The 23,651-nt window shown below is 50.0% G+C and overlaps 9 protein-coding genes across 10 annotated transcripts; 6 read left to right on the forward strand and 3 right to left on the reverse strand.

Moving 5' to 3' along the window:
* Nucleotides 1-25: 25 nt before the first annotated feature.
* Nucleotides 26-1,036, forward strand: PV10_06074 (uncharacterized protein; the record flags this gene model as incomplete). Its single annotated transcript, XM_016370826.1, has 1 exon — nt 26-1,036. One exon carries the CDS (start codon nt 26-28, stop codon nt 1,034-1,036), a length of 1,011 nt encoding a protein of 336 aa, XP_016223119.1.
* Nucleotides 406-4,501, reverse strand: PV10_06075 (uncharacterized protein). The gene is made up of 2 exons (XM_016370827.1): nt 4,216-4,501; nt 406-4,164 (listed from the first exon to the last, which is right to left on the reverse strand). The coding sequence occupies exons 1-2, from the start codon at nt 4,374-4,376 to the stop codon at nt 1,242-1,244; spliced, it is 3,084 nt and encodes a 1,027-aa protein (XP_016223120.1). The 5' UTR covers nt 4,377-4,501; the 3' UTR covers nt 406-1,241.
* A 271-nt stretch (nt 4,502-4,772) lies between these two features.
* Nucleotides 4,773-5,965, forward strand: PV10_06076 (uncharacterized protein). Its single transcript, XM_016370828.1, has one exon. The coding sequence runs from the start codon at nt 4,861-4,863 to the stop codon at nt 5,833-5,835; it is 975 nt and encodes a 324-aa protein (XP_016223121.1). The 5' UTR covers nt 4,773-4,860; the 3' UTR covers nt 5,836-5,965.
* Nucleotides 5,966-6,344: 379 nt separating this feature from the next.
* PV10_06077 (uncharacterized protein) lies at nt 6,345-7,464 on the forward strand (the record flags this gene model as incomplete). Its single annotated transcript, XM_016370829.1, has 2 exons — nt 6,345-6,492; nt 6,611-7,464. 2 exons carry the CDS (start codon nt 6,345-6,347, stop codon nt 7,462-7,464), a joined length of 1,002 nt encoding a protein of 333 aa, XP_016223122.1.
* A 1,328-nt stretch (nt 7,465-8,792) lies between these two features.
* Nucleotides 8,793-9,637, forward strand: PV10_06078 (uncharacterized protein; the record flags this gene model as incomplete). Its single annotated transcript, XM_016370830.1, has 2 exons — nt 8,793-9,231; nt 9,285-9,637. 2 exons carry the CDS (start codon nt 8,793-8,795, stop codon nt 9,635-9,637), a joined length of 792 nt encoding a protein of 263 aa, XP_016223123.1.
* Nucleotides 9,638-11,031: 1,394 nt separating this feature from the next.
* On the forward strand, nt 11,032-13,156 carry PV10_06079. Of its 2 annotated transcripts, XM_016370831.1 has the most exons (3): nt 11,032-11,272; nt 11,323-11,449; nt 11,529-13,156. In XM_016370831.1, exons 1-3 carry the CDS (start codon nt 11,174-11,176, stop codon nt 13,040-13,042), a joined length of 1,740 nt encoding a protein of 579 aa, XP_016223124.1. In that variant the 5' UTR covers nt 11,032-11,173; the 3' UTR covers nt 13,043-13,156. The 2 variants fall into 2 exon arrangements, with proteins under 2 accessions (XP_016223124.1, XP_016223125.1); XM_016370832.1 differs by having other exon boundaries at nt 11,323-13,156.
* Nucleotides 13,157-13,159: 3 nt separating this feature from the next.
* PV10_06080 (uncharacterized protein) lies at nt 13,160-15,591 on the reverse strand. Its single transcript, XM_016370833.1, has 3 exons — nt 15,283-15,591; nt 13,726-15,216; nt 13,160-13,593 (listed from the first exon to the last, which is right to left on the reverse strand). Exons 1-3 carry the CDS (start codon nt 15,310-15,312, stop codon nt 13,417-13,419), a joined length of 1,698 nt encoding a protein of 565 aa, XP_016223126.1. The 5' UTR covers nt 15,313-15,591; the 3' UTR covers nt 13,160-13,416.
* A 1,339-nt stretch (nt 15,592-16,930) lies between these two features.
* Nucleotides 16,931-18,742, forward strand: PV10_06081 (uncharacterized protein). Its single transcript, XM_016370834.1, has 2 exons — nt 16,931-17,131; nt 17,182-18,742. Exons 1-2 carry the CDS (start codon nt 16,950-16,952, stop codon nt 18,518-18,520), a joined length of 1,521 nt encoding a protein of 506 aa, XP_016223127.1. The 5' UTR covers nt 16,931-16,949; the 3' UTR covers nt 18,521-18,742.
* Nucleotide 18,743: 1 nt separating this feature from the next.
* PV10_06082 (uncharacterized protein) lies at nt 18,744-23,229 on the reverse strand. The gene has a single exon (XM_016370835.1). The coding sequence runs from the start codon at nt 22,720-22,722 to the stop codon at nt 19,303-19,305; it is 3,420 nt and encodes a 1,139-aa protein (XP_016223128.1). The 5' UTR covers nt 22,723-23,229; the 3' UTR covers nt 18,744-19,302.
* Between the last annotated feature and the right edge of the window lie 422 nt (nt 23,230-23,651).

Consider the following 23,651-nt stretch of genomic DNA (forward strand, 5'->3'; position numbering starts at 1 on the left):
CAATCAACTCACTCACTCTCTCAATATGGCTCGAGTGTCGTTCATGACACTAGCATCGAACGATGTCAAATCTTCCTCCTCGACACCTCCATCACCACGCTCACAGCCGTCAACTCCTCCAGACAAACAAATGTCTTTCAAACCCACTCATCGCTATCACCCGAAAATGGTTCTTAAATCCGCGAGATCTCTCCTTTCCTGGCCCTTGTATTGTTCAGCTCTTCCTCGAAGAAACATTCCATCTCAACAACGAAAACACCATCATCACCATTCTCAGCATCAGTGTTGTTGCAACCACTCAACAGAGACGACAATAACAACGTGCCTTGACAATCTCGATCCGGACAGAAACAGCTTCTCATCCTCGAAAGAAACCCTCCCAGTCAATCCCATGTCCATGTCCAACTCCCCACCCTCATCCCCTCCTCGCTTCCGCTCCAGCGCCGGATACGGCGCCACGACCTATCTCCCTGAAAACCCCAAATCACCACCTCTGAGCCCAGGAGGAACTTCGGTCATGAGAATCGGAAGTAGCCATTCTTCTGGCTCACAACCAAACTCCCACGCTCGACGACCTTCAACTCCCAATATTCCGAGCAATCCCACCACAATAGGAAGTTTCAGCGACATGGTGCGACCGGTGCATGATATACATAATCCGTATATACGATTGCCCAAACCGACACCAGGGAGGGAACATCAGGATCCGCGTGCCGCGCCGGTACCGGGTCCTTCGGCGGGGAATATTGGTGGGCAGATGTTGGGGAGGTATTCAAGAGGTGAAGCGCATAAAGGGGCGGATGTGGAGAGATTGGTGGGTTGGAAGAGGGAGGAGATTGAGGAGAGGAGAACGGAGGAGAGGATTGAACAGTCGTATCGTGATAGGTGGAATAAGTATCTCAAAGAACGGGAGAAGAAGGAGAGGAGGGAGGCGATGGAACAGGAGCAGGCACAAAGAGATAGTGCGGGTGGCTCTTCTAGGCGGAGTAAGGATAAGTCTAGAAGGAGGTCTGATCATAAATGTACCATCAATTGATGATCGTGGAGGGTAAGAAGGCCAACTAATTCTTGAGAATACAACGCCTTGAATTCGTCTGACAATCGTACAGTATGTGGAGCGATCCATAATTTTATAGTCTTGATAGCGGCGGCGTATGGACAGATTTGAGCACATGAAGTACTTAGCTGTCGCAATGACGACGGTCATCCACAAAAATAATGTGATGAAGCTAAGCACATTCTCAATAGCCAAACACCTTTCCCACACTGAGGCCAGTGAGTCTTGTTCCCGTCAGCGCTACAGCCACCAGAACCACATCCACAACAAAGAGGATGACGGTCGACATCAGGTATCGAGGCATGAAAACCCGATACAACATGAGATGTCTTCGTAGATGTCCAGCCCACACGGTTGTTGCTAATTGAATGGTTGCATAGTATAGCATATGTTTGAGGCAAGCATTCAGGACATCTCCCCACAGACCATGAGTTGCGGAGCGGCTCGTCGGTCGTTTCCACAGCACGGTCAGTGGCACCGCAGCAGCACAGATGATCTGAGGCCCAAAGGTGTTGAGAATGATCAAAAGCGGGGACCAAGGGTATTTGATTGTGCGTAGAGGAACAAATGCCGCATTCCATTGAATGGAAGCAAAGGTGGCTTGGTGGCCAGTCTTGAAAAAGTAAAACGAGCCCAGGAGTCCAAGCACAATTGGTCCAATTGATGACTTGTAGCGAGATGAAATGATAAGGCCGTTCGTATCAAGCATCTCCAGCAGACACAGAATTTGCCACGTCATCAAAGCCAGACTGTACTGTCCCATTGGCGGCAGTAGGACAATGGTCGACAGTATTAAGATAGGTAGGAATAGGAAGTAATGGCTTCCAAATGTATTGGCATAGCCAAAGACACGGATTTGAGGCTTTCCAGGCACAAGTGCTGCCGATTTTGAATCATCCGGGACTGGATGAGTGGTTGCTTCCGTGATTTCAACGCTGATACATGGCTCCGCAGCCACAGAAATCCCGACTCCAACCCCAAAAGCCATCAGAAATACACAGCGAGCAAGCCACACTCCAATGGTTTTGAGAGTAGAAGGGGAGAAAGTACTACCAAGCCAGCCGGTTGCTTCGGCTGCTTCGATAGACCAGAATGCAGCAACCAATACCAGCCCGATACGGAAGGCAAGCCCGATCGAGAGAACAGCAGATGCATGGTAGGACGCTGTACCGTGATAAAACCCTTTGATAATTTGTGGTAGAAGAAAAGAGATGACGTAGGGAACGACCAATTGCCAAGGTGTCGAATTTGAGGAAGTCTGCGTCGAGTAAAATGTTGAACGACAGCCAGGCATTTGCTCCTCTCGACAAAGCTTAGAATAGGACGCCGCGCGAGTAATTAGTATGAACAAAACGGACTGATATGTACCCAAGATGCGATCAACCTTGGATGCTTGTCGCAGGGAAGACATGAGCGACACGAGGCCAAATGAGGTCAGAAAGAAAAGCAATATCGTATCTTCATGAATGGTGTATGAGTTTGACGCGAATCCGGCAGATTGGGAGATGACAAAAACAAGTGCCATTCCTCCCCATACAGAGGGAAAGGTGAAGCTTGTTTTGAAGTGATGCATAAATGTGGGAAGAGCCGCTGAGATAACTCCGCCTGCGCTGACGCCGAATATGATGCCAGTTAGAAGTGTGAAGGTTCGAGGGGAGAGCTTTGCAAGAGCAACACCAGCTCCACAACCAATGAATGAGCCCAGTGCAGCAAACCTTAGTGTTTTCGTCGTGAATGTGATTGTATCGTCGGATGACAGTCCAGAGGTTGATGCCAAAAGGATCAAGGCCGCTGCAGAGACCCCGACACCAAGAACCATGTCGCCGAGGTTGAAGTTGGCCCAAAGCTTTCTGTACATACTCACTGCTTCGCGTTGCCACCGCGATAAGTGATGGTAAGAATCTTTGTGTTGGCGATTCGTTCTGGCTTCAAGCGCTTGGCTGAGGAGTTCTGCTTGGGATTTATCCATGCCATCATGGATCCCAGATTCACGGGATTTGGAATAGTTGTCTTGATACCTTGCAATCTGAGCTTGTGCTAGTTCAGAGACCCTGGCTAGGTTTTTCCAATCAACCTTTCCCGGACCAACAAACGCCTCGGCTATGGGATAACCAAGATTATTGAAGGGTATCGGCAGTCCCAGGAGCAGGGACAGTGTTGACACAAAATCAATCTGACCGACAGGTCGTTCTTTCGCAGTGGCTGGAGGTAACAGGTCTTTTTCGTCGAGACGCCCAAAACGTGGCTTCTTCGAATACATCCAAAGAGCTGCCTCAATTTCATCGTCCGACTCACCACCATGATCACCCTTGGAATCCATTCCATGATCGCCAAAAACAATCAGAAGTGTATCATCATCGATGTTCTGGATGATTTTCTGCAGAACGCCGTTCATTTGCACAAGCTTCTCCGCCATCGCTGGGTGATCTGGTCCATATCGATGACCTGCATGGTCCACACCAAGAAAGTGACCGATGATGACGTCCCATGCAGGCTGTTGCTGCGATAGTAGGGGAAACAAATGTTCAATAACACCATTGTCGACTGTATGCAGGTCCCATACGTTGAATGAATCATATGGCCGGGTCATATTTGGGTCGAAGTAACCAGGGAATAAAGCGTGCCAGGTATCATCTCCTAGATGTACTATCGTTTTCCCGGCGTCTCTTAGATGTGCGATTATGTTATCCTCCTCTATGGCTGTTCCAGCAAAGTTTGAGCCAAGGTCTATAAAAGTTGGTAATGTTCCAGTTGTTAAGCCCTTTAGACGTTGAAGTGTTGCAGTTGGAGGGTCAGCAATGAACGGGAGGAGAAAGGCATTGGAAGGGTGGTTGACAGCCATGTCGTGCAGTACAGGTAGATTGTCGAGATAGTGTTTCTGCGTGGGTTCTCTGAGGGAGCGCTGTGAAGGGACAGTGAAATCATATCGTAAGGCATCGATGATCAAGACAACTGCGCGATCGAAAGTCTTGGGGTGCCAGCACCCAGTAGACTTTTCGGCCAATTGGCCATTTGGTAAGACTGTACATTCAGACTTGTTGTTCAGGACGAGTCGTGTGAGGAGAAACCCTTTCGCGAAAAGGACAGCACCTAGAATTTGTATTACACTACCGCTGTCAGATATTTGGTAGGTATATGAGCTAATCTTATACACTCACGTGAGCCAGAGGAGAAATATGGCAATAAGAATGTGAGTGACTTTGAAAGAGACCACGGTTTGGCGATTATGCTCGTCCCTCACCGCCGCGGACTCTGAGACTGCCTGAGGTTGTTGCCGTGCTGAAGAAGATGGCGCTGGCCCATCCTGGTGGTTGACCATGGCCTCACCAGGAACAGGGCAGAGAAGAAAAGAGATGGGAAGGAGTTAAGGGGACGAGACAACTCCTTAACCGCATCAGAAGGACTCTCTTTGCGGGGAAATAGTATACAGAGTGTGAAGAGGCCGAACGTAAGCTGTGGATGGAGCATTCGGAGGTGCGATTTGTTGCATTGTCCGCTTCAAGCGAAAGAGAGGATCTAGATGAAGAAGGTAAGCCGAGAAGATATCAGATTCATATTAGGCTTAGCGTATGACGATCTCCCGATCCAAAGATCCTCCGTACAGAGGCAGGCACGTGGCTTGGCAATTCTCCGCTTATGCAAGCAAAGCAGAACATCCCAGAATTGACGTTTTGGGTTTCGACAATTCTCCAAGAAGCGCAGTCTACTTGTACATCGACAACTAAGACACAGTCTTCAATACTCCTGTATATGGCGCTACACCCATAAAATTCGACTAAGCAGTCCTTCATATACATCCAAAGATGGCAGATGTTGATGCCACCGCGGATATTCCCCAGTTCACTTTCAAAAAACGAAATGTAAAAGCCAAATCGACTATCCGCAAGCGAGAGGCGACTCCTCCGGCAAGCGATTCCGACTCAGGATTCACCTCTTCTGAAGACGAAGAGGGAAGACATATTAAGAGGAGGCGGAAAAACGCAGGCTTGACTACAGCATCCTCGACACAGCTTCCAAAACATCGTCCTGCCCCAACCGACCAAGCCCCTGCGACAGCAGTCGCTGCGCTTTCAAACAAGGCCGACGCTACCAAAGCATCAGATTGGTATGATGAAAACAAACCCCAAGCCAAGGAAGCCCAACCCGCACCGTCGTCTGGTGCTGGGAACTCAGATGGCACCTACAAGGGAGTGGCAAACTATCAGTCCTTCATCCAGAAGAACCCCGATCGAAGCGGGAAACAAGTGGGACCAGTGAAAGCGTCAGGCAATGTACGGACAATCACAGTCACTGATTTTGCACCTGATGTGTGCAAGGATTACAAAACAACTGGCTTTTGCGGATTTGGAGACAATTGCAAGTATTTGCACGCACGAGAGGACTACAAGCACGGGTGGCAACTGGATCGCGATTGGGAGATCAACACAAAAGGGAAAAAGCTCACAGGAACAACGGTGGCCTCTGCGAATCGCAACGCGGAAGGTGGTGCAGATGACGAGAACGATGAGGCTCTTCTGGAAAGCATCCCTTTTGCATGTGTAATCTGCAAGAAATCTTACACCAGTCCGATTGTGACCAAATGCGGGCACTACTTCTGCGAAGCGTGCGCCTTGAAGCGATATCGAAAAGACCCATCTTGTGCCGCCTGCGGGGCGGGAACCAGTGGGGTGTTTAACGTGGCGAAAAAGCTGAATCGCTTATTAGACAGGAAGAGGGAGCGAGAACGCATCAAAAAGGAAAAAGCAATCGAAGCAGGAGAAGAAGGAGTCGAGGAATGAACATCGACCACTCCACAAGTTTATACCCAGGTCTGAAGCCCCACCGAGGGGTTGTGGCGCGCGCCCACCAAGATATGATAGACCACATGTAATTATTATGTATATGATGAATCCAATCAATGAATCACCATTGGTCGTGATCTAGTATTTGTAGAGCCTCTTTCTCAAGCAGGAGGTGTGTTGGCCAAAGTGACAGTATCGATTTCGAGAAAACGGGGCAATTCTGGGGCAGAGCACTGAGACCGTCTTGGGAACTTTTGGTCTCGGGACTTTATCTCTCACCCACTCATCCAATCAGTCACCATCTCACCGTCCGATTCAAATTAATTGTATTTCAAGAAACAAATCGTTGGTTATGTTATATACGACTCAAGTCAAAGCTAAATCTTGTTTCACGACATAAACACTCGATGACCCAGAAAATGATGAAAGTCGCGTGTTGACGACTCAATTAGATCTGATCACAAGATCGCATACGCCAAGATCTCGCCTCCTCCGCAAGGCCAAAGATGAAGATTGCAATCTTGCAATTCTCGCCGAGACTAGGAGAGGTTGCTGCCAACTTCAGTCGGGCGGAGAGTCTGCTGATGCGAGATGAGCGGGAGGGTCTACTCAAGAACGTGGACCTCCTTGTGCTACCAGAACTAGCATTTACAGGTAATCAATCCCCCTTGTCCAGTAGGCGAAATGGAAGGCTTTTGAAAGATGGAGAGATGCAGCCACTGTCTGATCAGATGGTGTACCTAAGATAGCGTTGAATTGACATTTTGTCTAGGTTACAACCACCCTTCATTACAAGCCATTGCCCCATTCCTCGAGCCAACGGCAGCGGGCCCTTCAACCAAATGGGCAGCACGGACAGCGAAACGGTTGAAATGCACTGTGGCCGTGGGATATCCGGAAGCCGCTGAAGGGGGCAACTACAACACCATCTTTGACAGACATATCTCGGCCGAAGATGGCGCCATCGCGTACAACTCGTTGGTCTTTGTCTCTTCCACTGGGGATGTCGTGGCTCACTATCGCAAATCGTTCCTGTACTACACAGATGAGACATGGGCGCAAGAAGGGTCTGGGTTCTGGGCTGGAGTACTTCCGATTGGCGCCAGTGGTCAGCAGGTCAAGGCTGCCACGGGGATTTGCATGGACATTAACCCTTATAAATTCGAGTCGCCATGGACAGCCTACGAATTTGGGAATCACGCGCTCGAAGCCCGCGCAAAGCTTATAGTCCTCAGCATGGCATGGTTGACGAGGCTGAGTGCGGAGGAAGTGTCCGGTCAGGTGATCCAACCAGATCAGGCCACTGTGAACTACTGGATTGACCGACTTAGCCCCCTGTTTGGTGCTCAAGCTGGCGAGGAAGAAGCTATTGTCGTCTGTGCCAACCGAACAGGAGAGGAAGGAACAGATCCACGGCTGGGGGATGTTCGCTATGCGGGAAGCAGTTGTGTTATGGGAATGACCAAAGGAGGACGGGTGAGGATTTGGGATATGCTAGGAAGAGCCCAAGAGGGGATTTTGCTGGTTGACACCAACGATCCACCGTTTTATTCAGTGGAGCTCAAATCGAGCATAGAGGATCCAACTGCTCAAGGCCAAGAGGATGCAGAAGGAAATGAGAAGTAATGGGAAAGGGATCAATCCCATCCAGCTGAACCTTGATCAGTCCGCCTCGGGCCTTGCCTTGGACGGCCTTATCCTCAGAGGATTCCGAGGTCCCAGGGACGGGTTGGCCATGGTCAACAGAAATCAAAGTCAAGTGACATTGGAGCAATAATGATACAGAACCCAAAGGATATCACGAGACATCAGGTGCATGCGTGTTTACAGGGAAAATCTGACAGCAGGAAGCAGATGGTGTGCACGAACAGCCTGTGACTCCGTGTATGTGAAGGTCTGACAAAAAGAAAGACCGTGAGTGGCTGGGGATTCTGCCTGTCTGGTTGCCGCGTGTGCTGCGCTGGTACTTCACGTGAACTGCCCAGTCACGAAAAGCGTTGTTTGTCAGACAGACACGATTTTACTGGCTGGGTGGATGACTGTGGTCATCACATGCTAGTGGTAGTAACGATGGGGGAAGGTGTCGCGAGTCACTGGGGTTGCAGACTTGACTGCATGAGGACTAGTGCCGTGCTAGTGGGTGGCAGGCGGTGGTGGCGGGCAGTCATGGCAGTCACGATCAGAAGGGAAGGGTTGAGGCCAGGGTTCCCACCTCACCTCACATGATCTCTTCCCAAGTTCCCTGGTTCTCTTTCTCCATCCTGTCCACCCCCCATCCCGTGACATCTCTCTCGAGTTTCCCTCTTGTTTCCTTGCATTCTCGAATCCAGCGTCGACTCAACGCGCATCCAAACATCAAAATCTCTTTCAATTCTCAGATTATTGGTAGCTCTTCAGCTTCCTAACTCCTACGGTCAAGTTATTCGCCTACCGCTCGCTTTTACGCGCGGAAATCGACGTGTGTGCTGAGGGCACAACACCAGATCACGTTTCTGTAAGTCACCTGATGCCACCTGATCTCAAAGTCACGGGCAGCCTGCGCTCCTCAACTACTGTTGTTTCTCCCCATGGCGAGTGATCGCCAGCCAGACGGGCGGTGGGACTCAACCTCACCGTTGCTCCTTACCGGTAATGTCATGGCTTGTTCTGCGCGAGCTTGCCAGTCGTGCTCTGTGTGAGCACCACGACATTATTCCCCAGAATGATCTTTGTCGCCTAGGTTGCGGCTGACTTTCTGGCACTTACCATCACAATCGCGCTCATGTATGAGCCATGCAATGCTCATGTGACATTTGACTCCCACACATCTATCTTTTGCTGTGAGTCTGCTAGGTATATTATGACTAACTATGTTGCGACAGTGTCCAAGCACCCAGAAAACCCTGACCAGACCTCGGGCTTGTCTCAACGCGTGACCTTGCTCAAAGATCATCGTCCATCGACGCGTTCTCAAAATGGCCACACAAGTGTCTCAACAATTGCCTTCGCAGAATGCTGGCCCTGGCAACAAGCGCAAGAGAGGAGCTGCGGACCAAGGTGCAGGCCGTGAGGCAAAAGCACCCAATACCAATGGAGGAGCAACCGAAGCCAGCTATGCTGCGCTTTTGCAAGGCATTGAAGCTAGTGGTATTCCTGAAGCAGACGACAGCACCCGCACCGCACAAGCCGCATTGAATCAATCGGCCTACCCAGAACCTGGATTCGAGGATGCTACTGGATTGACAGCTGGCTTTGACGAAACTGGCGCCACCCAGGACTTCCAGGCTTCAACCCAAGCACTCAGTGATGCTCGCACTTCCGCCCAAGGCAATGTCGCAGGTGGTGCAGCTGGTGGTAAGGCCAACGTTGGTACTGCCGAATGGCACCAACAGCGAAAGGACAATCACAAGGAAGGTCAGAAATCGAGCCATCCTCCTGTACCAAGCACATATCTAACCTACTGGCAGTTGAACGTCGTCGTCGCGAGGTCATCAACGAGGGTATCGAAAACATCGCCAAGATCGTCCCCGGCACGGAGAAGAACAAGGGAGCCATCCTTCAGCGAACTCATCAGTACATTGGCGAGCTCCAGGGCAAAGTCAGCGGATTCGACAATGAGCGTGCAACCTTTGAGATCGCACTCAAGGAGTTGACCAATCGCTTGGACCGTATGAAGGAGCGAGCTCGAAACGCCTGGGCTGAGAGTGCGAAGTGGCAACAGCGTGCTCGCGACGCGGGACTTCCATTTGATGACTACGACGATGGCGCGATCGCTACCGGTCTTGACGATGAAGACCTGAATGCGAACGACGAGTCATAGACGAGTCATAATGGACCTTCGACGCAAATAGCGCACACGCACAGCACACGCATCGTGGTATGGAGTTTGGCGTTGAGTTGATTTTGGGGGGGTAGCACGACTGGTTTGTGGTGGTGAGAGGTGATGAATTGAGTGTTTGTGTTCGTGGCAGGGTACGGTGGTGAGCCAGTCTAGATGTGTATGCTACGACCTGGCCACGATTGATTATTTTTTTTTGACATGCATGCGCAGGATGGGTGAGAATACTCACATGGAGCCTGTATTTGCATGTCCCGGGGATGAAGTTAGGTTGGAGACAAAGCACTGTTTATTGATTCTTGAGGTATGAGCGGTTTGACTTGGTGGTCAATCCATAGGTCAGATATTCTTGCCTACCGTATTTCTTGAACAATCCAGTATGCTTTACTTTATTGGCAAGTGCAGTTGATTCATGATGTCTAGTAGGAAATTACCTAACCTAACGATCGCCATGTATGGAATGGAGACTGTGCCCTACAGTAGGTATATCAGACGCGTAAATGCCCGAAGCATGCTTCTACTTAGAAATGCCTTTGGAGTTTGAGGTGAGAACTGGGCCATACCGCTGTCCAGCCTGGCGCGGTCCATAATACCTACTGCACTTAGGGGTTAAACGCCTCTAAGGCCCAAGGCCCAAGGCCCCTTAGGCCTCCTGCCCGCGTCCCAATATCAGGACGCCTAATCCCCTCTGATCATAGAGCAGGCCAAATAGCCCCTCAGCCAATAATCTCGCCCCTAACCTCCTGTAGTAGGTGCCCAGCCTGTCCCTAGGTACCCATCGTCCATTGGTCCTCAACTCATCGCGGCACACTACTATTCCTGGCAAGCTATCACCCAGCTCTCCTCAGACCGGAACCTATGCTTTGATGTGAGAGGGCTGCTGAATTACTCTCGGGAGAGCACCACAGAGAGTGTGTCCTAGAGACGAAGTGCCATGTCGAGGGCGCCCTGGAGAAGAGGCCTTGGGAGGGATTGGGATAGAGGCACCTAAGAATGCCCAAGGTGTTAGCGCTCTCCAGGCGACTCAGGGTTAAGTATACCTAAGTTCCTACCTACAGTACGAGTACTGTATCTTCTGTGCCAGATCAGCCCATCCAGATTCATTGGATTGGTCTACACCCTCTCCACCAGTGATCCTTCTCGGATTTCAAGGCTCCGCGCATAAAAATATCTGTATACGAGTAATCGAATAATCGTAGACCTGCTACACAATTCAGCACTAATTGTCTGCTGACTTCTCGACCTCTTATTGGCCGTCATTCAAGATTTCACTTCGGTTTCGGGTTGAGTTGCGGCCATGATCCACCGTCCCGCGTCCAGATATCACCACCAGTGAACCCTGTTTCTTCAATTTGAACCCACCTGGCTGTTTAGGCCTCCCTTATATGGGAAAATGATGGCATAGATATAGGATTCTATCCTTGAACATCTTTATTTCAACATTGCTGTCCATGTTTCGAGCGCTTTCCTCGAGCTCACGGTCGCTCGTTCTGTCCTTGTCCGCTTCAGGTTTGAAAAATGTCTAGCTTCATCTTGACTGCATTTGCTTCCCTATTCGCTGTGATTCTGTACTTGGTCTACGTTGTCAGAACAAACAGACAACAGTTCGATGGCCTGGTGGGTCTGTCACCGCGTTCACTTTCTCTCTGGCTGACCAACAACCATAGCCTCAACCACCGTCCAGTCGTATCTGGGGCCATTTGAAAATTGCTGGCGACTGCAAGAATATTTTCCCTCCAAACACTCACGTCCAGAATTGGATGCACTACGTCAGGAAGACATATAACCAAGGCGGTGAGTATATGCGCATATACCCTCGAGAAGTACTATCTATGTCGATCGCATGACGCTTTCTGATGGGTCGATCATATAGACTTCTTCTACTTGGACTGGTGGCCGGTCGGTCCCAAATGGCTCATCATCTGTCAACCCGAGATCATGTCCAAATACATCACCACTACCCAATCGTTGCCCAAATCTAACCTGACCACCGACTTTGTCGACAGGCTTCTGGGCAAGAACAACATCATTGGACTCGAGGGCCACGAGTGGAAGATGATGAGATCCGTTTTCAATCCTGGCTTTGCCGCCTCTCACCTCATCTCTCTCGTCCCATACATTGTTGACTCTAGCCTCATTCTCCGCGGGATCTTGCTTCAAAAGGCCCAAACAAACGAGCTCTTCAGCCTTGATACCATTTTGGTTCGTTATGCCATCGACATCATTGGCAAAATCACGCTAGACACGGATTTTGACTCTCAAAGACGACCGAATGCGATTGTCGATACTTTCCGACGACAAGTTGATCTCATGCCCTCGGCTTCAAGTATTGGTCCATTGGACGACATTAATCTAGTCCGCCCGGTCCGGCTCTGGCTCAATATGCGCAAACTCGATCGCCTTATCGGTGCTGAGCTCGACCGCAAGATCGCTACACGCGCCACATATCAGAACGGCAATGGCCATTCCGATGAAAAGACCACCTTGTCCAAAGATCGGAAACGCAGTGTCGTCGACCTCGCCCTCGATGCATACGAGAAGGAAAACCCCCTATCAACATCTGGAAACTCGTCATCTACCATGACACCTTGGTTTCGAAAAACCGCCATCGACAGCCTCAAGACCTTCATCTTCGCCGGTCATGACACCACCGCCACAACCATCGGCTACACTCTCTACATGCTACATCTACATCCCAAGATCTACAAGCGTCTGGTCGAAGAGATCGACAGCATCTATGGCACGGGATGCAATGGCGACGACATCGCCGAACAAATTCGCCTATCCCCACACACAATCCACCGACTCGAATACCTAACCGCCATCATCAAAGAAGTCCTCCGACTCTTCCCACCCGCATCATCCCTCCGCACCACATCTAAAAAGGGCCAACGCGAACCCAAAGATCTATTCTTCACAGATCCCAGAACCGGAAACTCCTATCCCCTGGAAGGATTCCAAATCTGGTGTCTCTCTCACGCCGCCCACCGACACGAAGACTACTTCCCGGACCCGATAAAATTCGTACCAGAGCGATTTCTCCCCAATGAAACACCGTACCCCGACGCATTGCTTCACACTGCTAGAGGCAAAGACGCATGGCGTCCTTTTGAAAAAGGACCTCGGAATTGCGTGGGTCAGGAACTTGCGATGATTGAATCCAAGGTTCTACTGGCTACGGTGGTCAAGGATATTGATTTCACGGCTGAATATGATGGAAAACCAATTGAAACTTGGACGCCGATCGAGACGAGGGATGAATATAAGGATCAGAGACCTGGGTATGAGAAAATGACTATTGAAGGACACAGAGCGTATCAGGTTTTGGCGGGTGCTGCTAATCCGGCGGCAGGTATGCCTGGGCGGGTTAGATTGAGGAAGCAATAAATGAATGGGAAAATAGATGGATGGGAGTGGGAGGCCAGGAATTAGGGAATTTTTTCGGCTTGTAGGACAATATACAATAGAAGAGAGCTGACAAGAGAAAGAAGAAGATATGAAGGATGATGATGATGTATCCCAATTGAGTCCTTTGATCAAAAAGTCAACGGCTCTGATTGCAATACATATACATATATATATATAAACACAGACAGGCTAGTCCTTTCCCCAAAATATACACAATAACAGTAAGTACACAACGACACATAAAACGACAGCCCAGTCTAAAACCTCAAGTATTCGAATGGGTCTCTCTGTGCGCTAATTGGTGTTTGTTGATACTCTCCCCAATTCTAAGTAGTCCTTCTAGTCCTTCTTCCTCATTTCGTATCCCACGGTTGTGCCGGCATTTCAAACGGTCGATCGGTTTTGGCATACTGTGGTGGAACTAGACTCTGGTGATGTGAAGGCATCGGAGAATTGAATGGGCTGAATTGTTGCGCGTTGCGAGGGTCAGGGTTAGGTGAATTATATGGGTCTGAGATGGCGGTTTGTGACTATTTTGAGGATGAAGTTAGTTTGTTAGTTTGGATTCGATTTCATAAGGAGTTCTAGATGAGGATGAGGAGGGAGGGGGTTAGGAAGACGTGGGCGTGGCGTGGAGTGGATTGAGGTGCTATGTAGCTTACATCTCCATCTTGACTTGAAAGCCATTGATTGACCGACACATTTGGCCCGCCGCCGCCGGCGCCTTTGGCACTGGTATCTCCCAGTTCTGAGGTGCCGGTCCATTGTGAGTAGCGGCCAGAAACGGTATTTTGATGCGACATGGCCGGTGTAGCTGCTCCGCCTCCACCGTTCGCGAGAGGATCATACATGGTACCGTACGGGGCGTTGTTGCGAGCGGTGTTTTGTTGGCGTCGTCGACGCCATAGGAAAAATCCAATTCCACCGGCAATGGCAACCAGACCTAGAATACCGCCCACGGCGGCTCCGACGATGGTTCCAGTGCTCGGTCCATTGGACTCACTTGACGAGGTCCCTGTGGATGAGGAAGAGGGTACAGCGGTGGAAACAGCGGTGCTGGTCGTTGGGTCGCAAGATGCTTTCAGAGCGTATCCACCACCCTGGTTGGAGAAATCAGTTCGGATTGCCGGTGCCATTTTGAACTCGCCTCGCTTGTAGTCGGCAATCAGGTAGTTCATCGTCAGGTAAGGGATTCCCCAGCTGAAGACGTAGCCGTTGTTGGTTCGATTGGCCAAGAGGCCGATTTGGTATGTATTGTTGATGACATCGTATCGTCCCTCATCGTTGTATCCACGAGGATAGTAGAAGAGCTCCTCGGTTGGAATTACAGTCTTGTAACCGTTTTGTAGCGTCACGCTGAGATTACCTTTTGGGGGGTTGGCCTCGGCGTAGGTCAGATAGCCATCGTCGTAGATTCCTCCGGAATGTTCCTGGAACAGTTCCCATACATTCTGGGGGACTTCGAGCACTCGATCGGCCGGTTGGAGATGGATCTGAAGGGCTTCAGAATCGTTGCTGAAGAGAGAGAATTCGCCGTCTTCGGTTGAGTAAACCAAATCGGTAATCGTGGTACATGTCTCGCAGTCTTCCAGTGCGTCGAAGGTGGTGAGCTCTCCCTTGATTCGGGTGGTGTCGTAGCCGCCTAGCACAATTGATCCGTCGACAGGATGACTGGTCGATCGACTTCCTGTCCAAAGGCCAAAGACTGTTGAAGGAATCAAACCCTGCTCGACGGCGAGTTCAAGAAAATCGGATCCCCATCCTAGTGGCAGAGCTCCTTGCCCTCCATAGCCAGGTTCGTCGAAGAAGGCTGGGTAGCCATATATTGTGCCGTTTCCAAACGACAGTACGTCATTGAAATGAACATATGAAAGAGTCACGTCGTCTGGGTACTTTGTGCCGTTCCATTGGGCTTCTGTGACTTGTGTGAACGTGGACGACTCTGTGTAATCAAAGACACCTCCATAGCCTGCGATACATGTCGCATTAAACTCGGGTTCGCAGCTGACTCGATTGGCGACATATAAATTGTAATCAGAAGTGCTGGGTCGTAAGGCGACGATTTGAGGAGGTGTGCCCAGAGTTAGTTGAATCCCTCTCGTGATGGCTTTCTGGTCGGTTGTGACGGTTATATTAGACCATGGAAGGTGCATCTACCAGGTGTTAGAAGATGAATCCTTCCACTGTATCCTTCCAGCAGACCAGGGTATAGTACTCACGGGAGGTGCCCCATTCTGGCAAAGAGACATCTTGGAGGTTGTTCGAAATCAAACAACGACCAGCGTCGTACTTAACGATAGTAAAAAGTTGGATCAAAGAGTGACTCGGTATACGAGGCGACTGCAATGGAGAAGAGAAGAGGTCAAGGATCAAAAGGACAAGAGAGCAAGTGGCGGCTGGGAGGTTGGACGAGTCTGGAACAGCATCTATGATGTCCTACCTTTGGCCCCCCCAATAATGCCAATGGGTTGAGGCTTCAGAAGTCCGTTAGTAGTACTTACCGGTTAGCCGGCTCATGCGGCCCAAGAACGGGCCATGACTGTATGCAAATTGTTCGACTCAGAAGGTTTAAGCCGCATGGCTGTCCAGGTACGCATTTATAGCGTGGAGCTGGGGTATCCTGGGAGCAAACCAGAAATCCAGCCACCGGGACCAGTAGAACCCTTCGATACAGGTGAACACGAGAATGTGGATAGCAAGCGGTTCTCATTCCGGTTGTGGTGTGGAGAGGTCAAGACCCTCAGTCTGAGCGACATCGAGTCAACATGATTCAAACTGTCGACGAGTTAGTAAGAAATTTGCAAGTACGACTGATGTCGAGGAAGCTAGCTGAATGGGGGAATAGTTCTTCAGCACGCCAGCATCTTCGTTGTGGAATCAGCTTATAGCGCGACACAACTGTGGCTTGTCCCCGAGCGAATAATCATGAGATTTTGTGTTAGGATAAGGATCATCGGGTATGAAGCTGTGGTGTGCCCGGAGAGATACATGATGGCGTTGCTCGTTTGAGGAGAAGTTGTAGCAAGGTTGTAGGAATTGGACTAGTTGACATTTGAATCCACGAATAAATCGAGAGAATTGGATGAAGGCTGAGCGGTGATTGGTGTGATTATTGACATTTGAAATGGTATAATCTCCCAGGGCCAGGTCGTTCAGAAGTATAAAAAAGGGGCCACTTCAGGATGCTGACTTCTTGTGAAGCTTGACTTAGCGCTTATGTCAAGGCTGGACATGCATATTTTTTGCTCTGGTGGCTTGACCCCGTGATGAGAGATCGAGAAAACAAGAGCGAAAGAGGAAAGGTGAAGCCTGGCGGACGGGGTATGTGCATATGCCAGGATATTGAAACACCATGGCTCCACATAGCCAATTCATCCTCGAATCCTTCAATATTATCCAGGAAATGAAAAACAACATGTCCTTGGATTCGTGAATTCGTGACGGAGATCTCCAGCTTGTACTTGCCGCAAGCAGTAAGCGACTGGTTGTTTACAGCATGTAAATAAAGGGCAGCAGACTTGATCCAGTCTAGACAGAATCAATCGCAGAATTTCATAGGCTTTGACTGTAAATATGTACTCTTTCGTTCAGGAAGGTCAGATTGTGTGATATGTGAATAGCAAATCATGGTGAGGTGATAGATGATGAGATGATGAGATGATGAGATGACGCAAATGGCCGATCGACAGTATCACGCGTTTCTGGCTGGGCATCAACGTCAACACGTCAACACGTCGCGTACTTTTAGACGCGTCTCAGCCTTACGCACTCTGACCTCATCCATTCAGCCCTAAGCCTAAGCCTCGTCATGTGACATTCAAATCCCATTCAACTTTCAACATCAGCTTCACTTCGCTACCACTACAACACCATCTCCGGTTCTTCAATGCCCGTCTTTCACCATGTGATGCCTTTGCATGTTGGCCCTCGTGGCCTGATAAATTCAACTCTTCGATATCTTCTCTCCCCTCCGTCTCGCCGCCTTTCCTCATCATTCATCTCTCTGCCAAACCGCAAGCATGAGATCATACACCTTCCCATCGGCCTCCACGGTGAATTAAGGATTGAGTATGTATCAGCGTTCGACATACGCGGAACAAATCCACTGACCATCAAAGTCTCATCTCCCCTCTTCAGCCAACCTCCATACGTAACCTCCTCGTCCATCTTCCCTCTGGGCCTTCGTTAGCAACCGGACTGCACAATTCTTCCGATCACCAGCTGGCCAATATCCAATCCGCTATCTCAGAAACGACCACGCTTGTCTCGATCAACTACCGACTCGACACCTCGCCACCAGGCCCAGACCATGATAGTGCTAGGGACCACTTCCCTACCCCCATTCACGACGTTACCGCCGCACTCGACTACCTAACATCATCCACCTCATCATTCAACTATGATCAGGATACACCCCCCAAAATCTGCCTCGTTGGCAACCACATCGGAGGAGCATTGGCCACCACTCTCGCCTTGACACAACCAAACGACATCCATGGTCTCGCCATCACCGATCCACTGGTCGATTGGGTCGTCCTCGACGAGATTGTCGAACACTTACGTGGTGTGGAAGAATCACACGAACCAGAAACACACACCACAGGACATGACTCTTTGAGAAAGAGACAAAGATCGAGATACCTTTCACGATTTGGCGGTGTATCCGAAGCCGGTCTATTAGAAGCAAGCGAATCACTAATCCGTCTCCGTTCGAAATTATTCAAGACACCATCAGCATACTTTGATCCATTTGCCAGTCCGATATTATTTCTCCGAGCCCCTGGGAGAGATACACCATATGCAACCACTGTCGGCGACCGACTACTACAGGACATGACGATTGATGAACCAGATTCCGAATCCGACTCCGATTCCTTTGGACCATACGACGACGACTGGGACCAAACCAGCAATTCATCACCAGATAATTCTTCTCAGCCCGAATCCATCCTTCAATCCGACTATCCCCTCATTCAACCTTTAGAAGGTATCGACTCAGCTAAAACCATCACAACACGAACTACCAGTCATACACCCCCTCGGCGCCGCAAAGTCCTCCGTCGCTGGCCATCGGTCGGCCGACCGGAGGAAGTCCTTCTACCAGAAGTACGAATATTTCTCTCACCCACCATATCTCCATCAGATCCATTACTGCAACAAGGCATGACAAGTCTTCTTCGCGCTCAGAGTATCGAACTCGCTGATTTACTGCGGCGAGCTTGTTTCTATGGACGGGAATCCGGGTTTGCCCAGGATCGCGTACAGGTCATTGAAGCTAATGGCAGGGTCAAAACCACGACCCCCGCAGGGGATAAAGGGGCGTTGGAATCAGAGATTCATGCTGTTGATGATGATGTTCTTGATGATCCAGCTACCGGGTCTATACGTCCGTATGGGACATCTCAGCTTTTAAATGCCGTTGCATGGGCTGAGAAGGCTTTTAGTCGTGAATCATGAATGAATATTGAGACTATACATGTGACATGAGGTCTATATATGTCTGGCATCTATGGATGATTGAAGCTATAAAACATGATGGATGAAGAAGAAGCAGGATGATAAAGGCTAATATGTATGTATACATATACGTAAGATACCCCCTTTTCCCAAGATTCTCTTCTTCCCAGCCAGGCTGTCTACTTAGATTCCTCGATTATTCTAAACTTTAGTACATACTAGGTAGGTATCATTGACTCTTTGACTTGTCTGACTGTATCTAAACTAAACATACTGCGACCTCGGCTTTCGAATCGAATCGAATTCGACATCACCATCGCTTCCTCAGCATACACATACACATACACATACCATCATAGCACCATCATACATATAATACTACTAGTACTAGTACCTTAGTTACTAGTGTTTTGGTTTGTTTCTTTGTTCATTACCTCTGGGTGAATGAAACGACTCCCAGGGGGACTTCCAAATCCAACGAATAGCCCCCGGGGTCATTTCTGATATTCAGTTCAGCACAGTCCAATGCGGTTGAACTTGTCTGGTGTGTTTGCAGCTTGGTCTCTCTGTTCTCTCTGGTCTGATCCAGTCCAGTCCAAATCCAGTATAATATAATCATCTTCCTCTTTCTTTCTGTTGTGACGTGATATGGTGTGGCGAGTCGTCTTTCATTTCCAGTGTCGTTGTTGTCGACCAGTGTGGACAGAATGGCATGGCGAGTCCTGGTGAGCGGTTGGCCAGCTTCCACTCCATAACTTCATCTTCCTCAACACTGATCATCCTCATCTTCGACTAAAGAAATTCATCCCATTTGCCGCATGCTGCATATTCAACAAACTATCGGCTCGTTGAAAGACATCTCCCTTGAAGAATTGGTCGCCATATGCACTTGCAGGTGTACTGGGTACCGGCGTCGACATGGGCACGGTTGCCTGTGCAGCAGGACCCAAAGCAGCAGAAAGAGGTGTGGCAGGCAATGGTACCGAGACTGGACTTGTGCCATACGTTGAATTCCCGTTCATGGATGGGCCGTTACCGTTTTGATAGGCTCCATTGCCGTTCATGCCGTATTTGTGGGCTGTGTTGGGAGTGAGGGATGAAAAAGAGCCGGTGTTTGGAGGAGGAGGTACCAAGGGCGGTGGGAATGAATTGTTGGAGTTGTCGCCCGCATTTTGATAAGCTGCACCATTGCCGTTGACATAGAAGTTGCCGTTGACGCCGTTTGTGTTGGGCTGATTGCCGCCGGGGCCGAATGAATTTGGAGGTGGCATGCCGCCAGTCGCATTATCCGTCAGATATCGCCATGGACTGGCTTCAATTAAACGACCAGCCTCTCGACTGGCCTTTTGCACCGGTCTCAACATGGTGATGAGCTCTTGAGACAATAGCCGAAGTGATTTTGCCTCGCGCATCTCGGTCAAAAGGTCGATGAAGCTCATCAAGAAATTCTTGCAGAGTAACCACAGTGAGGGATCGTTCCTACCACTTCCCATGATGATAGTATTGGTGTTGGGATCTCTGACTCGCATGTTGGCGAGTCGGATTTGAAGAGCTTCGCTGACATCGATGCATAATTTACTCCGATAAACCAGTGTTGACCAAAGGTCCTGAACCTGCTTCGGTTGGCGATTCTCCTCTGCAATTTCAAGACAGCGTATAAATTGTCCTTTGGCGATGGGGATTGTATGCAGCGCCGCGTCATATGCTCGTGTCAGAGCAAGGAAAATCTGTTCAAAGACGGCTTCTTCGTGTGTATCGATGAAGACATGACCTGGATTGTGTCGATTGGCATATCCATTTGGTGGAGGAAGATTAAAGCCTTCTCCTGACCGTGGGGTGCTGGCCAACGAAGGATTCAGACTTCCATTCATCATGGCCGTACGGGAACTTGATCTTGACCGATATCCAAGACTCGAATTCGATGACAAAGTGTTACCATTGGAGTAGAATGCAGCAGAAGTAGACGTGCTGGACCCTCCGCTCAACGTGGTACCAGTCAGGTGAATCGGAGTGGGGAGAGGATTTGTGTTGATGGGTGGAACGAAGGCTGGCTGTAACGCTGGAGGATTTTCTTGTGCAGGATGTTGAATTGTGGTATCGCTTCTCAATCTTGGGCCTGCTCTCACAATCGGATGTCTCTCTCGAGTCGGTGTTGCCGCACGAACAGGCTGTAGTGGAGTCGAGAATTCTTCAGGGATGGTATGGATGAGTTTCGCACTGCCACTCGATTGTTGCTTCTTGTGACCAAACCCTTGCACAACCTTGGTCTCAGCACCGAAGCTTTGAATGGCGTTTCGCACTTCAATAATGCTACCGTAAAGCAGAAGCATCAGAGTTCGAACATATCGAGCGTCAGTGCCAGCCACAATCTTCTTGACATTGTCTTGAAGCTGACTTGTCACATGAGCATAAGCCATGATGCAGGTAGCACAATCTCTCCGGACGGTGGACTCAATCTTTTCAACCGCGTCCTCATCCTCAATATCAATCAAATCTGCTTGCTCCAGAGCTTCGTTGAGTCGATCAACATGGGTGGAAGCGTTGAAGAAGGTGAATTCCAGTGTGCTCCGCCTTTGAACGTCTTTTGGACGAATGGCTGCGATTAAGCCAGAGATGTGAGGATGGATCTGGTACAAGGCGTATAGAATTCCTCTGGCACCCTCGATGATGGGGTTGTTCCATTCACTGTCAAACTTTTGTTCAGGAAGACTGGATAGTCTCTTCACAAAGGCAAGCCTTTGTCTTCTAGCGTCTCTGGGACTGCTAGGGCTGGACGAGCTTGCGCCCCCAGGGGATGATAATGCACCATTTCGCTTGAGTACCGATCCGTGACTGAAGCCTCTGAGATGACTGTTGCGATTAACCTTTAGTTCGTCGATGCTGTCAAGATCCGGCTTTTCTCGGCGAAGCATTCCCATTCTTTTCGCACGTGTGTTGGTGGTTGCTTGTAACACACTTTCGCTATTACTTCGATTTCTTTCATTGTTGGCACTGATCAATGGGGCGATACCAGGCCGTCGCATTGCGAGGATCTGTTGGCCGGACTGACCCGATGCCATGCGGTAGTGTGATCGAGTTGGGAGGGGGGGAGGGTAAGGTTGGATGGGAGAGGATTTGTTTCCCTCTGAACCCGAGTCTAGGTTGCTGCCGGTGCTCGGAATGACGGGGAATCGACTGCTCAAGGCGCGCTTGAGGGGCTTGGGGGTTTCCATGGGGCTTTCGTCAACCTCGAGAGAGGCTTCGACATCGATGGCGGGAGGGATCGGCTGAGCATCCCTCAGAAACCTTTTGATCTCGGTGGTGATGGCAGTTTCGCGCTCCTGTTCTGTCATTTCGAAGAATGACACCTCTGATTCTTTAGCCTCGACCACCTTTTTCAACTTGAACCGTAATGGGTTTTCGGCAATCTTTAGTATCTGCAACTTTGTCATTTCACATAGTTCCGTAGGGAGATCTTCGACTCGGTTATGGACGATGGAGAAGACTCGAAGTGACCTGAGGTTCCGGATGTCACTCGCTATCTTTCTGATCTTGTTTCGACTGATATCGAGGATCTCTAGTTGACTTAATTTGTAGACACCGCGAGGGATTTCGCGAAAGACGTTGGCGCGAATATTGAGATATCTGAGATGAGTGCATTCTGAGAAGCGGAGAGGGATATGCCAGATTTGATTGTGAGACAGAGACAGCCTTTCCACTTCTGCTTTGATTAAATCAACCACGCTTTCGGGTAGCCTTGCGATACTGGAATGACCCAGGTCGAGAGTGAGCTTGGGCTTGACCGCATCGTCGACAGCCTCTCCGCTGGCGGCCAGAGCATGCTCAGTATCTTGCCTCGCATCAGCGACTTTTGATCGGAAGAGTTCGGTGGTGTCGTCGAGGGAGAGTAAGGAGGATTCGGATCTTATAGGGGTGGCGACGGCGTTTTTCTGATCGGGTCTTGGGGGAGGAGAGTCGTCCATGGTTTGGACAGGGTCGGGGGGTGCATTGTTCATCCTTCCATTTTCACTCACGGCACGAGGAGTCTCTGCATCTTCGTTTCGAAAGGGTCTGCCTATTCGCATGGCATCGTCAGGGCGAAGGAGGGGACGAGGTGTCGGAAGAGCCAGTTGGGGGAGGTCTGGTTCCATGATTCTAGACAGGTCGGTATCCCTAAAGCCTGCAGCGGCAATGGTTTCGACGGCCAGCATCGAAGTAGTCATGTAAGAAGTAGCGTGTCCAGCATACTACCAGCATAGTCTCAAACCAGAGGTCCAGCCAATGCAACCAGTTGCAGGAAATGATCAATGTGATTCGTGTGGGATATCAACGCATGGTAATGGGCGTGAGCTGCGGCGGCGGAGGACGAGGTAGGTGGCTTATCGCGTGCGCCAAAAGGATGTTAGTTGGTGCCGATTCTGCACGGACCAGATCGCCTAGAAGGAGACAGTGAGGTATGTGGAGATGGTGGTGGTAGGTGTGTCGAGATCCGAGGGTGTTTCGAGGGGTGGGAGGTGTCGCGGCCGCTACTCAGAGAGGGAGGGGAATACACGTCAAATCAGTGGCGACAAAGACAGGTGACGTTCAAGATAGCATTGGCGCAGCGAAGAGTGATGAATGGGTGTCGGGTCGATGGAGAGGAGATCAATTGTGTCTGGTGAGGTGTTGGGTTGGATGAAGTGATTCTGGATATTTCGAGGTGTCGGATGACGGGCTGGTAGGGTTGGGTTCCTGCGATGGTAGGCGAGTGGGTGGGTACGAGTATTTGCTGGGGGTTTTTTACGACAACGACACGTTGACGATGCCCGACTTTTGGCTGTTGGTGCTGGTACTACTTAGGGCGCTGGGGGGAAGCACGGGAGGTTCGGCGTTCATCATTGGGTTGATGGTACCTGCTTAAGACCTGGAACCAGGTTTATTAGCTAGTGAGAAAGCCTGGTGCGCCTGAGGACGGAGAGGGCTTAACGGGTAAGGACAGTAAGGAGCAGCGACCAATAGGCAAGATATTGGCCAACTCAGGTGCCGCGGTGAACCTAAGAGAGGTTTAGCTCAAGCGTGGAGGATGATTTAGCGCCCATGCCACGTTGATCTGTTCCTGTGCCTTGCATTTTGCTTTGTGGGCGTGGCAGGGGAGCCGGGCGTGAGACTCCAG

This window comes from Exophiala mesophila, assembly GCF_000836275.1.
Source record: "Exophiala mesophila strain CBS 40295 unplaced genomic scaffold supercont1.4, whole genome shotgun sequence".
NCBI classification, from domain to species: Eukaryota; Fungi; Ascomycota; class Eurotiomycetes; order Chaetothyriales; family Herpotrichiellaceae; genus Exophiala; species Exophiala mesophila.

What these genes read in the sequence shown, in the direction of transcription:
- PV10_06075 (XM_016370827.1), bottom strand. Translation starts at nt 4,376, where the DNA reads ATGGTCAACCACCAGGATGGGCCAGCGCCATCTTCTTCAGCACGGCAA. An exon ending in ATATTTCTCCTCTGGCTCAC is followed by an intron (nt 4,165 to 4,215) that starts GTGAGTGTATAA and finishes TGACAGCGGTAG; the next exon opens with TGTAATACAAATTCTAGGTG.
- PV10_06076 (XM_016370828.1), top strand. Translation starts at nt 4,861, where the DNA reads ATGGCAGATGTTGATGCCACCGCGGATATTCCCCAGTTCACTTTCAAA.
- PV10_06079 (XM_016370831.1), top strand. Translation starts at nt 11,174, where the DNA reads ATGTCTAGCTTCATCTTGACTGCATTTGCTTCCCTATTCGCTGTGATT. An exon ending in GACAACAGTTCGATGGCCTG is followed by an intron (nt 11,273 to 11,322) that starts GTGGGTCTGTCA and finishes CAACAACCATAG; the next exon opens with CCTCAACCACCGTCCAGTCG. An exon ending in GAAGACATATAACCAAGGCG is followed by an intron (nt 11,450 to 11,528) that starts GTGAGTATATGC and finishes TCGATCATATAG; the next exon opens with ACTTCTTCTACTTGGACTGG.
- PV10_06080 (XM_016370833.1), bottom strand. Translation starts at nt 15,312, where the DNA reads ATGTCTCTTTGCCAGAATGGGGCACCTCCC. An exon ending in GCCAGAATGGGGCACCTCCC is followed by an intron (nt 15,217 to 15,282) that starts GTGAGTACTATA and finishes AACACCTGGTAG; the next exon opens with ATGCACCTTCCATGGTCTAA. An exon ending in TTTCAAGTCAAGATGGAGAT is followed by an intron (nt 13,594 to 13,725) that starts GTAAGCTACATA and finishes TCCTCAAAATAG; the next exon opens with TCACAAACCGCCATCTCAGA.
- PV10_06081 (XM_016370834.1), top strand. Translation starts at nt 16,950, where the DNA reads ATGCCCGTCTTTCACCATGTGATGCCTTTGCATGTTGGCCCTCGTGGC. An exon ending in CACGGTGAATTAAGGATTGA is followed by an intron (nt 17,132 to 17,181) that starts GTATGTATCAGC and finishes TGACCATCAAAG; the next exon opens with TCTCATCTCCCCTCTTCAGC.
- PV10_06082 (XM_016370835.1), bottom strand. Translation starts at nt 22,722, where the DNA reads ATGACTACTTCGATGCTGGCCGTCGAAACCATTGCCGCTGCAGGCTTT.